General features: G+C 36.6%; 2 protein-coding genes across 2 annotated transcripts; both read left to right on the top strand.

The window, feature by feature from the left end:
• Positions 1-2,997: 2,997 nt before the first annotated feature.
• On the top strand, positions 2,998-7,323 carry LOC132139669 (UDP-N-acetylhexosamine pyrophosphorylase-like protein 1). Its single transcript, XM_059548195.1, has 9 exons — positions 2,998-3,652; positions 3,752-3,956; positions 4,443-4,618; positions 4,780-4,952; positions 5,062-5,255; positions 5,905-6,045; positions 6,129-6,314; positions 6,633-6,699; positions 6,988-7,323. The coding sequence occupies exons 1-9, from the start codon at positions 3,364-3,366 to the stop codon at positions 7,075-7,077; spliced, it is 1,521 nt and encodes a 506-aa protein (XP_059404178.1). The 5' UTR covers positions 2,998-3,363; the 3' UTR covers positions 7,078-7,323.
• A 537-nt stretch (positions 7,324-7,860) lies between these two features.
• Positions 7,861-12,543, top strand: LOC132139668 (palmitoyltransferase ZDHHC12-B-like). Its single transcript, XM_059548193.1, has 5 exons — positions 7,861-8,317; positions 9,152-9,291; positions 10,031-10,123; positions 10,235-10,401; positions 11,095-12,543. Exons 1-5 carry the CDS (start codon positions 8,221-8,223, stop codon positions 11,408-11,410), a joined length of 813 nt encoding a protein of 270 aa, XP_059404176.1. The 5' UTR covers positions 7,861-8,220; the 3' UTR covers positions 11,411-12,543.
• The last annotated feature ends 10 nt before the right edge of the window (positions 12,544-12,553 follow it).

Here is a 12,553-nt window from a genome sequence, read left to right as displayed (position 1 = left end):
TTATTCCACTCCTGTGTTTGCTATATTATAGTAGGGACCAAGAATGTGAAAGACATTTTGATAAACTGCTTTATGGAAAGGACACAGCATCCACTGATTTATCATTTAAAGTGCACAACTGGAATTGAATGCACTAAAGGCTTTGGTAGAGACCATGCTAAAAATCCTGGTGTGGTCTCTTCAGATGACTGAATCATCGTTCCACTGGATGGCAGTGTTCAGACTCCCACAAACTTGCATTTCACTCAAATAATTTACTACTTTTTTACTCATTTACTTTACTCCCTCATCCTATTACATTAATTGAAATGCCAGTTTTCGCATCTTGAAAAGTATAGTATAACAAGGGAAATATTTGAAATATATGTCTTACACATCAAATGGTCCCAGTAATATGTTTTAGGATTTTTTTTAAATGTTGCTTCATTATTTATTTTTGATTTATGGTTACTATGAAACATTTGAGCACACTATATATGTGCACTCACTCCCCATGATGACTGGCAGCTAATCCAGCGTTATAAAACAAAGAAAGAAAGTGTTTTAACACTTTGGGTCAGTTGGAGAAGAAATCCAGATGTGGATCAAGTGTGAAATGACCTGGGTTTGAGAATTCAGCACCAGCTGAAATGTAGCGGACACTGTCCGTCCGCTCTGAAGTTGAAGAAGGCAATGCTACAAATAGATTTTTTACATTCAAACAATTCTTGTTCATTCATGAATGAATGATCTGCATGACTGCAGTGTAAATACAGTTTCTTACCAGTATTAGTTTGCCAGGATTTCATACATGACTATAACACTCTGATTTAAATTCTCTCTAGTCGAGGAACATATTTAAGCACTTTATTTTAATAAAATTAAACAGACTTGAATTTTTAGGAGGGTTTCCAATGGAATGATAGTATTCAGTAATTGTAGTGGCTGTGATTTTAAGTAAATATTATTTTTCAGCATTTGTGTTTAATGTTTGTATTAGGTTGGGGGACCGTTTTTGTAAAGGAAACACTAAAGGCATAGTATAGGTTAGGATCTCTTTTGAAAAAAATAAAATGTAGTTGACTCGACTCTGCAGCAGTAGGCAAGTATCTTGTTTATTTGCATATGAAATATTTCAGGATTAGCACCCTGATGTGCATTTTGACTGACAAGGAAAAAAATAAGTTGCACTTACAGCTATTGCATGTTAAGTCCAAAAACCCTCCAGTTCAATGGCTTGTCGCCCTTTGTAATTCTACAAGACCATAGTGTTAATTTAGTTGCCTTATTTATAAATAAAATAACGCTGCTTTTCGACTACTTGGGGGAAACTTAAGGAGATGGCGTCAATGTCAGACTGAAATCTTTCTCTAATGATTTGATTTTCAGCTCTCAGATACTCCTGAGCAGATGAGACTCCTGAGACTCTTCTCTATTGAGATATGTTTATAAGTTGTATGCAGAGTTTGTGAAAGCTTAGGATCAGTTTGCCTTTCTCAAGCCTCTTAATCAGAAAATAAATGACTAGGATCAGTGAAAAACAGCAAACACCCTTCTGTGTCCTAATGGTGGTTGAAATGAATGGAACTCAGCTGTGGCGTGATTCCCTTTGAATCAGTTAAGTCTTTGTAATGCATGTATGTGTGTCTCGTCTGAAAATGCACAAATTGCACTGTAGAGACATTACAGGGCCTTAAAAACTGTATTGCCTGCCTCATAATGGATGCAGCTTGTGTTTTGTTTGTTTTGCATTTTGCACCTTTTTTCACTGTTTCTCACAGGAGAAATCTTTCTACTCCTCTGGACTTGTGAGCTCGACCCATTTGTGTGGTTGTCCTGAGACTAAAGGCTTTAGATTTGTATGTGTTTGTGGCATTCAGCACAATCGAGGAATGCCGCCCTTTGAGACTGCCTGCAATCTATTGCCTTACTGTTCAGCTGGAAATTAGTGAGTGTAAATGCACCACGTTTACTACATTTATATCAATATGTACTGTTGCTGGGGTCCCCCGAGTATCATAAACATACACGCTAATAAAATATCCAAATATTTCTACTGCAAAACATATCTAGATGTGATGACACATCTGTGAAGTTTAATTGATGCAGAGATGTGCAAATCAATGCAAATCCATGTTTACTGGACAAAAAAGGAAATAAAAACGATGTCTTCTTAAATGCAGAAATTGAATGTAAAGCGAAAATATTTCTGTTTGTAAAATAACTGTTAAATAAAGTTATTCTTCATTATGTTCTTGGAAGTTGGGTCTCTAGTTTGTGTAGTTTTTTTTAACTATCCCAGGTCACAAATATTTAACTATTCAAATAATGTTTTGGTCAGTCTTAACATTTTTTCTTTCATGTGTCTATTAAAAATGTCAACTAATTATTTTGTTTTCCCTTGAAGAAAGTGTTTATTTGAAAGAAACTACTGATAACATGTTCAAATAATTGGTATTTATTACTAAAAAATCTCTATATATAATATACACACACAAAGAAAAACACAAAGCCATTTTTTTCCTTTCAAAGGAGATTAAAGTTTATTTTTTATATAGTAATAATTTATTAAACAATTGAATACATTGATAAATGCACTTAATTTATAAAAATTATAACTTATCTCAATTAGATCCATAGGCTTTTCACATTTAAACAGTAAAACCTTGTTTTCATGGGTTTTTTGAATAGGTTACTCGTTACATCTTAGTAAGTAACTGGTCCATTTAAAAAAAAAAGTTGAAAGATTTAAAGAGTTCATTCAAATCTCTGCATCATACATTCTTCAGTTAATCGAATAGAACTGCATTTTTTTAAATAATGATTGTAGCTGTTAATCTCTGATTAATATAAAGTGGTAGCAGTCATATTTAATATGTCAAAATAAGTTTTATATTGAACTGATCCCTGATGTAAAGTGATTCGTCACAGTAAAAGGGGAAGGAGAGCAGCGCCGCAGACTAATCACATGACAGCGGTTAGCTTTCTGAGGAAGTCTTTCATCAGCAGACATGGAGTAAATACTGGCTGTGTTTGGAAACCTACAGAGCTGCCTACCTAGACAGCATTTGGGACGTTCCTATACCTAAACATTGATACCTAAACTGATGCGAGCTGTTAGTGAGGAGCCAAAGCATCTACATTTTTAAGACACAGTCAGCCATAAGGGGAGTTCCTAAATGACTCGTGTAAACTAAATATGCCTTGACAGTAGTTTTCTGTTATTTCGCCAGTTATATGCAACTCAAGTGATACGTTTATTGTACCAGCCACACACTGATCACGAGTTGCAAGCAGTGAAAACACGTATTCGGTCTCCTCTGAAGAGAGTCGACTCGACTCGGAGTTTGTTGTCGGATCATTCATTCTTTCCAGAAGGGAGAAATGTTGTCATTCGAGGCTGCTAAAGCGAGGTTAGAAACTGCAGGGCAGAGCCATGTTTTACAGTTTTGGTCTGAGCTTTCTGCGGAAGAAAGCAGTACGCTTCTGGAGGAGATTTCTCAGCTCAAGCCCGAAGACTTACTCGAGCACTGCCGAGCAGCTGTTGAGGCTGCAAGCCGACACTCGAGTGCTGATGGTCGGCTAGACGCGCGCATGGAGCCCGTTCCTCCAGAGTTCATCGGAAGTGTGCGTAAAAGTGACAAAGAAAGACTTAAGATGTGGGGTGATGAAGGTACAGCTCCAGTGTTTACAAAATAATATAAAGCAACTGCTTTATTAATTTTTACAATGTGGTCAAAGTAACATTACATTGAAAGACTTCTGTCCTCAGGGTTATCGCAGATTTCACAGGACAGAGTGGCTGTTTTGCTTTTAGCTGGTGGTCAGGGGACTCGACTTGGAGTGCCATATCCCAAGGGCATGTACAATGTTGGGCTTCCAAGTGGGAAAACCCTGTACCAGATCCAAGCTGAGCGTATCCAGAAGGTGCAAGAGCTGGCCAATGTGAAGCATGGTTGTAGGTGCACAATACCATGGTATGGCTCTTTTTTGCTATTCAGTTTAGGGTCATTCTGTGCTTTCTGCTAACTATGAACACTTTTGGACACGCGTCTTTTTTTTCTCTCAACCAACAAATGTCATTTCCACCACATGTCAAATTTTGTGGTGGAAATGACCTTAAAAACCAAGGACAGCTGTAATTTGTGTAAATTACTGTAATTTGTGTAATAAATGTAAATATATATATATATATATATATATATATATATATATATATATATATATATATATATATATATATATAATTTAAATAAATACATTTTATTTATATATATATTTAGACCATAGTTTAAAACATTAATAATTAAGGTTTTTATTAATGGTTTTCATATTTGTATCAAGTTTTGTAAAGTATGGGATAAGGATAAAACCCCTGCGACATTCAAGTTATTGTAGTTGAAGAAACGCTCCAAATGACAGAAGAACATGTATTGAATTATCTTTTAATGATATGTGAACAGGTACATAATGACCAGTGAGTTCACTCTGGGACCCACAGAGAAGTTCTTCAGAGACAATGAATATTTTGGTCTTTGTCCAGCCAACGTAGTCATGTTTGAGCAGAGAATGATACCAGCCGTAGGCTTTGATGGGAAGATCATCCTGGAAAAGAAGAACAAAATAGCCATGGCACCAGGTCAGAGAGGGGTTCATAAATGATTAAAATATAATACAACAGAAGGTTATATTTTCATCAGCTGTATGAAAATAGCCGAATAATTATTAAATTAATGAATTGTTTTAGTTCAGTCACTTAAACCAAATGATGCTTGCATCTCATGCCTATGTTCACTTAAGATGGAAATGGCGGCCTATATCGTGCTCTTGTGGACAACAAGATTTTAGAGGACATGGAGAGAAGGGGTGTGGAGTATCTTCATGTGTACTGTGTGGACAACATCTTGGTGAAGATGGCAGACCCAGTCTTTATTGGCTTTAGTGTAAACAAAGGAGCAGACTGTGGTGCCAAGGTAAAAATATTCAGTCTGTAGGTCCAAATTAGATCCCATTCATTATTTGTTTACCATTATTAATGTATTTTTATACCTAATTAGATATGTTTACCTTTATTCTGGTCAGGTGGTGGATAAGGCGTATCCTGCGGAGCCTGTTGGAGTGGTGTGTCGTGTGGATGGTCTGTATCAGGTGATCGAGTACAGTGAGATCCAACCAGAGACCGCAGAGCTGCGAGGCCCAGGAGGAGAGCTCCTGTTCAGTGCTGGGAACATCTGCAACCACTTCTTTTCCCGAGGCTTCTTAAAGGAAGTGGCTGAGTATGTGGTCGACACACAGTTTTAATATTCAATCCCAATTCCTTAAGTGTTTCTTAAGTCAACTTTCCATTGTCCATAAAGGGCATTTCTGCTATATTATATAAAATACACAATTATCATGTTCTGTTGTAATATAATAGAATGAATAAAAAAATTATCAGTAAACAATCTAATAACTTGAAGATGCCATTAATATCTAACCCCTAATATCTGCTTTTCGAAATTGAATACTTCCCAACTATATAATATGCAAAAAAAACAGTAGGTCAAAATACGAGTAGTATGTCCGAATTAATTGTTTTCAAAAAGCACCTGGATGATCTACAACTTACGCCAACATTTTGAAGTATGTATTCGATGGACACTTTACTATCCCATGAGGCAAAATGAGAAGATTTATGAATGGCAACTGATTCTGGTAGGTCATGTGTAATAGTGTAGGTGTGACAAGGACAAGGACTGTACAAGGACACCTAAAATCTAAATGTACCAGTTTGCCTAGTCAGAAGCTAAAAAGCTTCACCTAAAAAGCACATGCTCCCAGAATCCATGCATTTGTTAAAGAATTAGCAACATATTGATTCAGGCTAATCTGTAAACAAAGCCCTTTGTACAAAATAATTCATATTTCAATGCTTTTTCCCTGCAGAAAGTTTGAAAGTCAGCTGAAGCAGCATGTGGCAATCAAGAAAGTGCCATTTGTGGATGGAGAAGGGAACATGGTGAAACCAACCAAGCCCAATGGCATCAAAATGGAAAAATTTGTCTTTGACGTCTTTCAGTTCTCAAAGTGTGTTTTACAACTACTGTTAATTTGGGCAAATTCGGCTATCGCCATCTTCATCGCCATCATCTGTTTTTGTTTTTATGCAGGAAATTTGTCGCCTTTGAGGTGTTGAGAGAGGAGGAATTCTCACCCCTAAAAAATGCTGATGGGCTGCCTTTGGACACACCGACTACAGCACGCCGATCCTTGTTAGCACAACATTACCGCTGGGCTCTGGCAGCTGGTGGAAACTTCCTGGATGAGCAAGATAAACCCATCCCCCCAAAACATAGGTAATAACACAACATACCCTTTATTGAATCAGTAGAAAAATATTAAGTCATTAAGTCATATCAGGTAAATAAGTATCATGTCTTACCAGGGATTGTTTTGGTTAAAATCACTTAATGTACAGTAAATGCTTCATTGCAAGTTTCCTCAAGTACAGTATACCTCACCAGATGTAGAGCAGGATATGTTCTAGAAATGTCCATTCTTGTTATGAATCCAATACCATTAGATTGGCTTCACCTGAAAGGAATTTACCCATTCATGCAGTTCCTAAGATGGTGTGTGGTTTATAATAACTTGGCCTACTCTTTCTTTTGCAGTATGGCACAGAATGAAGACCCCCCAGCAATCTGTGAAATCTCTCCACTTGTATCATACTTTGGCGAGGTATTAATTTTAGGTTAACATTTTTGGTTTTGCAATATTTTAAAGTGTTTTGCATATAGTTGTTTGATAACAAAATGTCACAGTTAGTACAAAAAATAGGCAAGAGGCCCAGAGTGAAAAAATAATAAGAAGCAAGTGTGAACATATGGAGCATGATGTGAAACAGAGCGTATGATGTCAGAGTAGTGTTCCTGTTTTCAGGAGAGAGTACAAGCGACCGCTCTTTCTTTCCTTTTTTTCATTTTTACCCTCCATGACACATGGTTATATTTTAACTGTGTTTTGCAGGGTCTGGAAAAGCTGCTGAAACAGAAAAACTTGAAGTCCCCTTTTCTACTTGATGAGAATGAAGCCAAGAATCTTGTGCAAACTACATAATGTTTCCAACGGAGGATTCCACTATGACCAGGGCCAGGCAAATATTTAAAAAAGAAATGAAAGGGATGTTTACTAATCAAAAATAAATAAATGAAATTTGGGGTTGGTAAGATATTTAAAAATACTCACCAAGTCCGCATTTATCAAAAATACAGAAAAAAAACAGTCATATTGGGAAATGACAACTTAAAATAAGTTGTTTTCATATATTTAGAAATGTTAGGGTTTTTTTTTTTTTTTTTTTTTTTTTTTTTTCCAGCAGCCATTACCCCAGTCTTCATTGTCACATGAAATTTGGGGCACAATAAACATTTCTTATCAATGGTGTTAAAAAACAGTTGTTTTTGAAACTGTAATTTCCCCCATGGATTATATGATGAATAGAAAGTTCAAATGCAGCATTCATTTGAAATAATAAAAAGTATTGTAACAAATTATTAATGTATTTACAGTCACAGTCAATGTAATGCATCCTTGTTGAATAAAACTATTCATTTCATTAAAATATCTTACTGACCCCAGTAATTATGACATAATTATATATAATTCTTCAAAAGGTTAGAGTGGAAATTGTGTGCAAAATGTTGTATGATTACAAAATACAATGACATCTTTTTATTAGTTTGTATCGCCTTGTTTTGCATAGTATATCATTTTATACAACTTTACCATAGCAATAAAATCACACGCATTTACAGATATTGTGTTGTCTTTTCCTTTGGCTCTGCCTTTGCTTCCCAGTTTCTAGCTAAGACGTCACGTGACCACAGCTGACCAATAGGAAACGTGACATCTACACGGTTCACGTCTAAGCAGCGCAACGGCATCAACAAGCTCATTAGAGCGAGATAAACAAATTATCTAAATGAAGTACCGCGCTTCGGTTGCGTTACGATGCTATAGTCTGCTGGATTAGATGTGCAGCATAAAAAGTTACATGCTAGGGTGAAATATTGTGATTAAAATGATTCTTGTTCTGGAATTTAGCGCAGGAGCTCACTTGACAGGTGGAATGTAATTGGGTTTCTTATGAGCTGGCTAACACAGCTAGCTGCCTACAGAGGTCTGAGTCTGAGAATAAGATGCATTTCACTTCGAGCACACTTAGGATGCATGCTTAGGCGTATATAGAAATATGCTAGGATGTTCAAAAATGTGTTCGGATCAGGATTCCTGGTGAGGACCGCTCATGTCATCTTGACATGGGTTATAACGTTGATTCTCTTCCTCCACGACACCGGTAAGTGCTCTTAACAGATGCTGATTCTACTGTGAGAATATCTGCCTCATCTATAGACGTGTTATTTGATGGCTACAGCAGCTATATGATGAACAGAATTCTGCATCACTGTGATTGAGGTCCAGTCCTGTTTAGATGATCTCTAACTATTCTGCTCTAGCACACTGTTTACATTCCATTCTCTGCTATATTCTATTCTACTGCACACTTTCCACTGTCGAAAGAAAAGATTCGATAAAATGAAATTATGCCAAAAAGTTAAATGAGATGCTAAATTGTGACATAAAAATTCAAAATTATGAAATAAAAAAGTAGAAATTATGCAAAAAAGTCAAAATTATGAGATGAAATGTCATGGCAAAAAATGTATGGCAAATTAAAATGATCAGATTGACATAGTAAATCATAATTATAAGATAAAATCAAAATGATGACAAAGCTTTTATCTCATAATTGACATTTAAGGCTTGAATGCACTACACACTCCTGCCCAGATCTTTCTGAACATGTTGGTGCTGCCAATAGTCAAAGCCAGTTTCACATGGTTTTCATTTGTCTTCCTCACATTGAGGCGATTAATTCAGGCAGTCGTTTAGTGCATGATGCCATCTGTTTACTAATGTGATAAGTTTATGAAGACTAATGTTTTAAGATCTGTTCAGATTTAAAAGTCATTTAGTGTATTCCAGCATTTAATATGTCATATGGGCTGCCACAGTTCTGCACTTTTCCACACCACTGTTTTATTTTACTTAAATTTATTGTATTATACTGTTCTATTTTAATTTCTGTGCCACTGTATTCCACTCTACTCACTCTTCTGCTTCCATGCAGACCTCCGCAGACAGGAGGAGTTGGGGGAGCTCACACTGCCCGTTCTCTTTGTGCTGCTGGTCCTGGTGTCCGTGTTGCTGTACTTTGCAGTTTCTCTCATGGATCCTGGCTTTGTCCTGTCTGATGACTGTGACTTGCAGGTTAATACATAATAGATGTAAGGGATGGGCATATGTTCAGGGCCGTGTCCACAAGGGGCACCCTAAAAATGATCTTTGCCACCCTAAAGCAGAGTAATGGGATCGGAGTGGAGTGAGTAGAGGAGCAGGAGCAGCTTTTATCTGTTTATGATTTAATGATTGATTAAATATCTGATTAAAATATCCTGTTAGTTTCATGCTTCCAAACAAAAATTGTGCTGCAGAAAAGAAAAATGATAACCTAAGCTTGGCAAATCGTTTAATGCACAGCTACTTAAAGAAAATAACATAACTCATTCATTCGTTTTTGTTTGTTTTCTTATTAGATCTGTTCAAGGGCTCTTACGTTCTTACATTTAAAAAAATTTCTGGGGTGCAGAACAGAAAAGGACTTATGAAAGCTCAACTAGTTACATTTAGCCGAAATAGCATACACAAAGATGACAACACTGAGCTTACATACCCCTCAGCAAATGTACAATTGCGTAACTAATAGCAAGCCTAGTGCCACCCCTCATTCTGCTGCATACAGTCGACTGCTGTTTGGATTTCGTCATGGTGGTGATATTATAATAACCATTTCACCGATTCATTTAATCAAAAGTAATTCCCTTTTGTAAGATTTAGTAAGATCATTTTGATCAAAGTAATATATATATTCCTATTTTTATGATTGATGCTTCATCAGCTCATTAACGCTCATTTTACAGCAAACGTGCATCATCTGACTGTATTTCAGTTCACACTTGGTATTGCAGAAGAAACGCAGGATATGATTCCACAGAGCACCAAGTCCATACGTCTACGGCGCTGCGGACGCTGTCTGGTACAGGTGCACTGACACTTATTAAAGATGGACTAAGTGCATAAATATAGAGGTTTATTCATGTACAGACAAGACTGCTTAGTTTGTTTGTAATATTGAATCCACACTTTGACATAGCAACCCATGAGATCCAAACACTGCCAGACGTGTCAGCACTGTGTGCGGCGCTATGATCATCACTGTCCCTGGATAGAGAACTGCGTTGGGGAGAGAAATCACCGCTGGTTTGTGCTTTATTTGGCTGTCCAGCTTGTTGTCTTACTGTGGGGACTGTACATGGCCTGGTGAGTAATTTCAAAGAATATAGAATACCTTTAGAGAGACTTTGGTAGTACCGTATTTTCCGGACTATAAGTCGCACTTTTTTCATAGTTTGGCTGGTCCTGCGACTTATAGTCAGGTGCGACTTATCAAAATTAATTTGACATGAACCGAGAGAAATGAACCAAGAGAAATGAACCAATAGAAAATATTACCGTCTACAGCCACCAGAGGGCGCTCTATGCTGCTCAGTGCTCCTGTAGTCTACACTGAAGACATAGAGCGCCCTCTCGTGGCTGTAGACGGTAATGTTTTCTCTTGGTTCTTGATTCTAAATAAATGCGACTTCTAGTCCAGTGCGACATATATATATTTTTTTCCTCATCATGAGGTATTTTTGGACTGATGTGACTTATACTCAGGTGCTACTTATAGTCCGAAAAATACGGGTAATACTTTTACATCATCAGAAAAAAAATAATTGTTAAAAATTGTTAGCCTGAATGCTCTGTAAGTCGCTTTGGATAAAAGCGTCTGCTAAATGCATAAAACATTTAAAATGTAATCATCATAACCTGGGATGTCCAGCAGTGCCAATGGACATAATAGTCCTAAGTGCATTAGTTCCCATGCTTTTTCAACTTTAAAAGGTGTTCTCAAACCATTTCATCAAGAAGCAAATCTCTTTAAACTGGACTCACAGTTATCTCGTACAGGTCTGGCTTCAGTCACGCTCCCACCTGGCAGCTGTGGTTGAGGAGCAACGGTGTGCTCCTGGGAGCAGCGGCGGCGGTGGCTGTCCTGTCCCTGACCGTGCTTCTCCTCCTGGGCTCTCACTTATACCTGGTGTCCCTGAATACCACCACATGGGAGTTCATGTCTCAACACCGAATCTCTTACCTCAAGCACTGCGGTGTGGATGAAAACCCTTTTGACCGCGGGACCCTGCGCAATCTCTGGAGCTTCTTCTGCATTTGGGAACCAGTGGTTTGGGAGCATGTGTATTTCAAGCAAGGCAACGATACGATTTAATTTCCTTGGAGTCACGACTGCTGTGACAAAAAAAAACCATTGGACGGAAGTCTAATTCCATTTTGAAAGCGATTGTTAAATGCATGAACTTTGTCATTGCAATGACGATTTATCAGGCGTAATCAAATAGGTCAGAATGAGCATTTTTATTAAGGTGTTTTGTGAATATTTTGCCCACATAGAACTTTGACAATTAGTCTGTGCTGATTTTGCACATTTTAATAGCCAATGGAGAACAAAAATCACAATAGCGTTTTTCAGAGCTGAATTGTGGTTTCCAATTAATGCAATACAAAGAGATGAGATTAAAATGTTATATGCTAACTATTTATTATCTTGGCTCTGCTCCTGTAATTTCTTTCATGGTACTAAAAAGCTGTTGGACAAAAGTAATTGAGATAGACAGTCTGTCAGCTTATTTTATAGCAGCAGCAGATGATGATGAACTGTTACATCAGCAATCATTTTGTGCAATTATTGAACTTGTAAAATACAGTCAGTTGTATATACTTTTTACAGTTTTATTTTTATTTTACTTTTTTAGAAAATTGACATCCCCTTTTAAGATCCATTTCAAACAGGGTAACAAGAAGTTCATGTTTATAATACAAATAATTTCCTATAACACTTTATATATCATTGGTGAAATTTCAATATGCTTGTAATGTGACTTTATAATATTAAATCTTCTGGTTTATCTAGACCTAACATAATCAACACGTTTAACATAAGAAATGAACATTAATTGACAATTTAGAATACCAATATAATACTGTAATGTTCAACATTACAGACATTGTTTTTTTTTTTTTTTTTGGTGAAAAACTATTTATTTTTATATTAAAAGGTCCTTTCCTATTACACATCAGCATCTTAAAGAGAAAGATGAAAGTGCATGTGACACGTCTTTGACTGTTAGATCTCTGTCCATTTCAGACAGCCAGAGAAGAGCGAAGTAATGTTTTGTTGATAAATGCAGTACAGTGTTACTTAAACAGTTAGAATTTTCTCTAAATATCAGAGTCATAAAAAGCAATAATTGTTTTTGCTTTTACGTCATTTCATTTTCTTTAAATTGTTTCCTTAACTTTTACACTTTAGTGTTTTTAATGTATCGGTATTAATGCTGAGATTTCATGAATG

This window comes from Carassius carassius, chromosome 4, assembly GCF_963082965.1.
Source record: "Carassius carassius chromosome 4, fCarCar2.1, whole genome shotgun sequence".
Lineage (NCBI taxonomy): Eukaryota > Metazoa > Chordata > Actinopteri > Cypriniformes > Cyprinidae > Carassius > Carassius carassius.
This window is presented reverse-complemented; position numbering and strand designations above follow the sequence as displayed.

Excerpts from the sequence above, each read along its gene's own strand:
- LOC132139669 (XM_059548195.1), top strand. The coding sequence starts at position 3,364 with ATGTTGTCATTCGAGGCTGCTAAAGCGAGGTTAGAAACTGCAGGGCAG. Across the intron at positions 5,256-5,904 it reads TTCTTAAAGGAAGTGGCTGA|AAAGTTTGAAAGTCAGCTGA; the intron begins GTATGTGGTCGA and ends TTTTCCCTGCAG. Across the intron at positions 6,315-6,632 it reads CCCATCCCCCCAAAACATAG|TATGGCACAGAATGAAGACC; the intron begins GTAATAACACAA and ends TTTCTTTTGCAG.
- LOC132139668 (XM_059548193.1), top strand. The coding sequence starts at position 8,221 with ATGTTCAAAAATGTGTTCGGATCAGGATTCCTGGTGAGGACCGCTCAT. Across the intron at positions 8,318-9,151 it reads TCTCTTCCTCCACGACACCG|ACCTCCGCAGACAGGAGGAG; the intron begins GTAAGTGCTCTT and ends GCTTCCATGCAG. Across the intron at positions 10,124-10,234 it reads GCGGACGCTGTCTGGTACAG|CAACCCATGAGATCCAAACA; the intron begins GTGCACTGACAC and ends ACTTTGACATAG.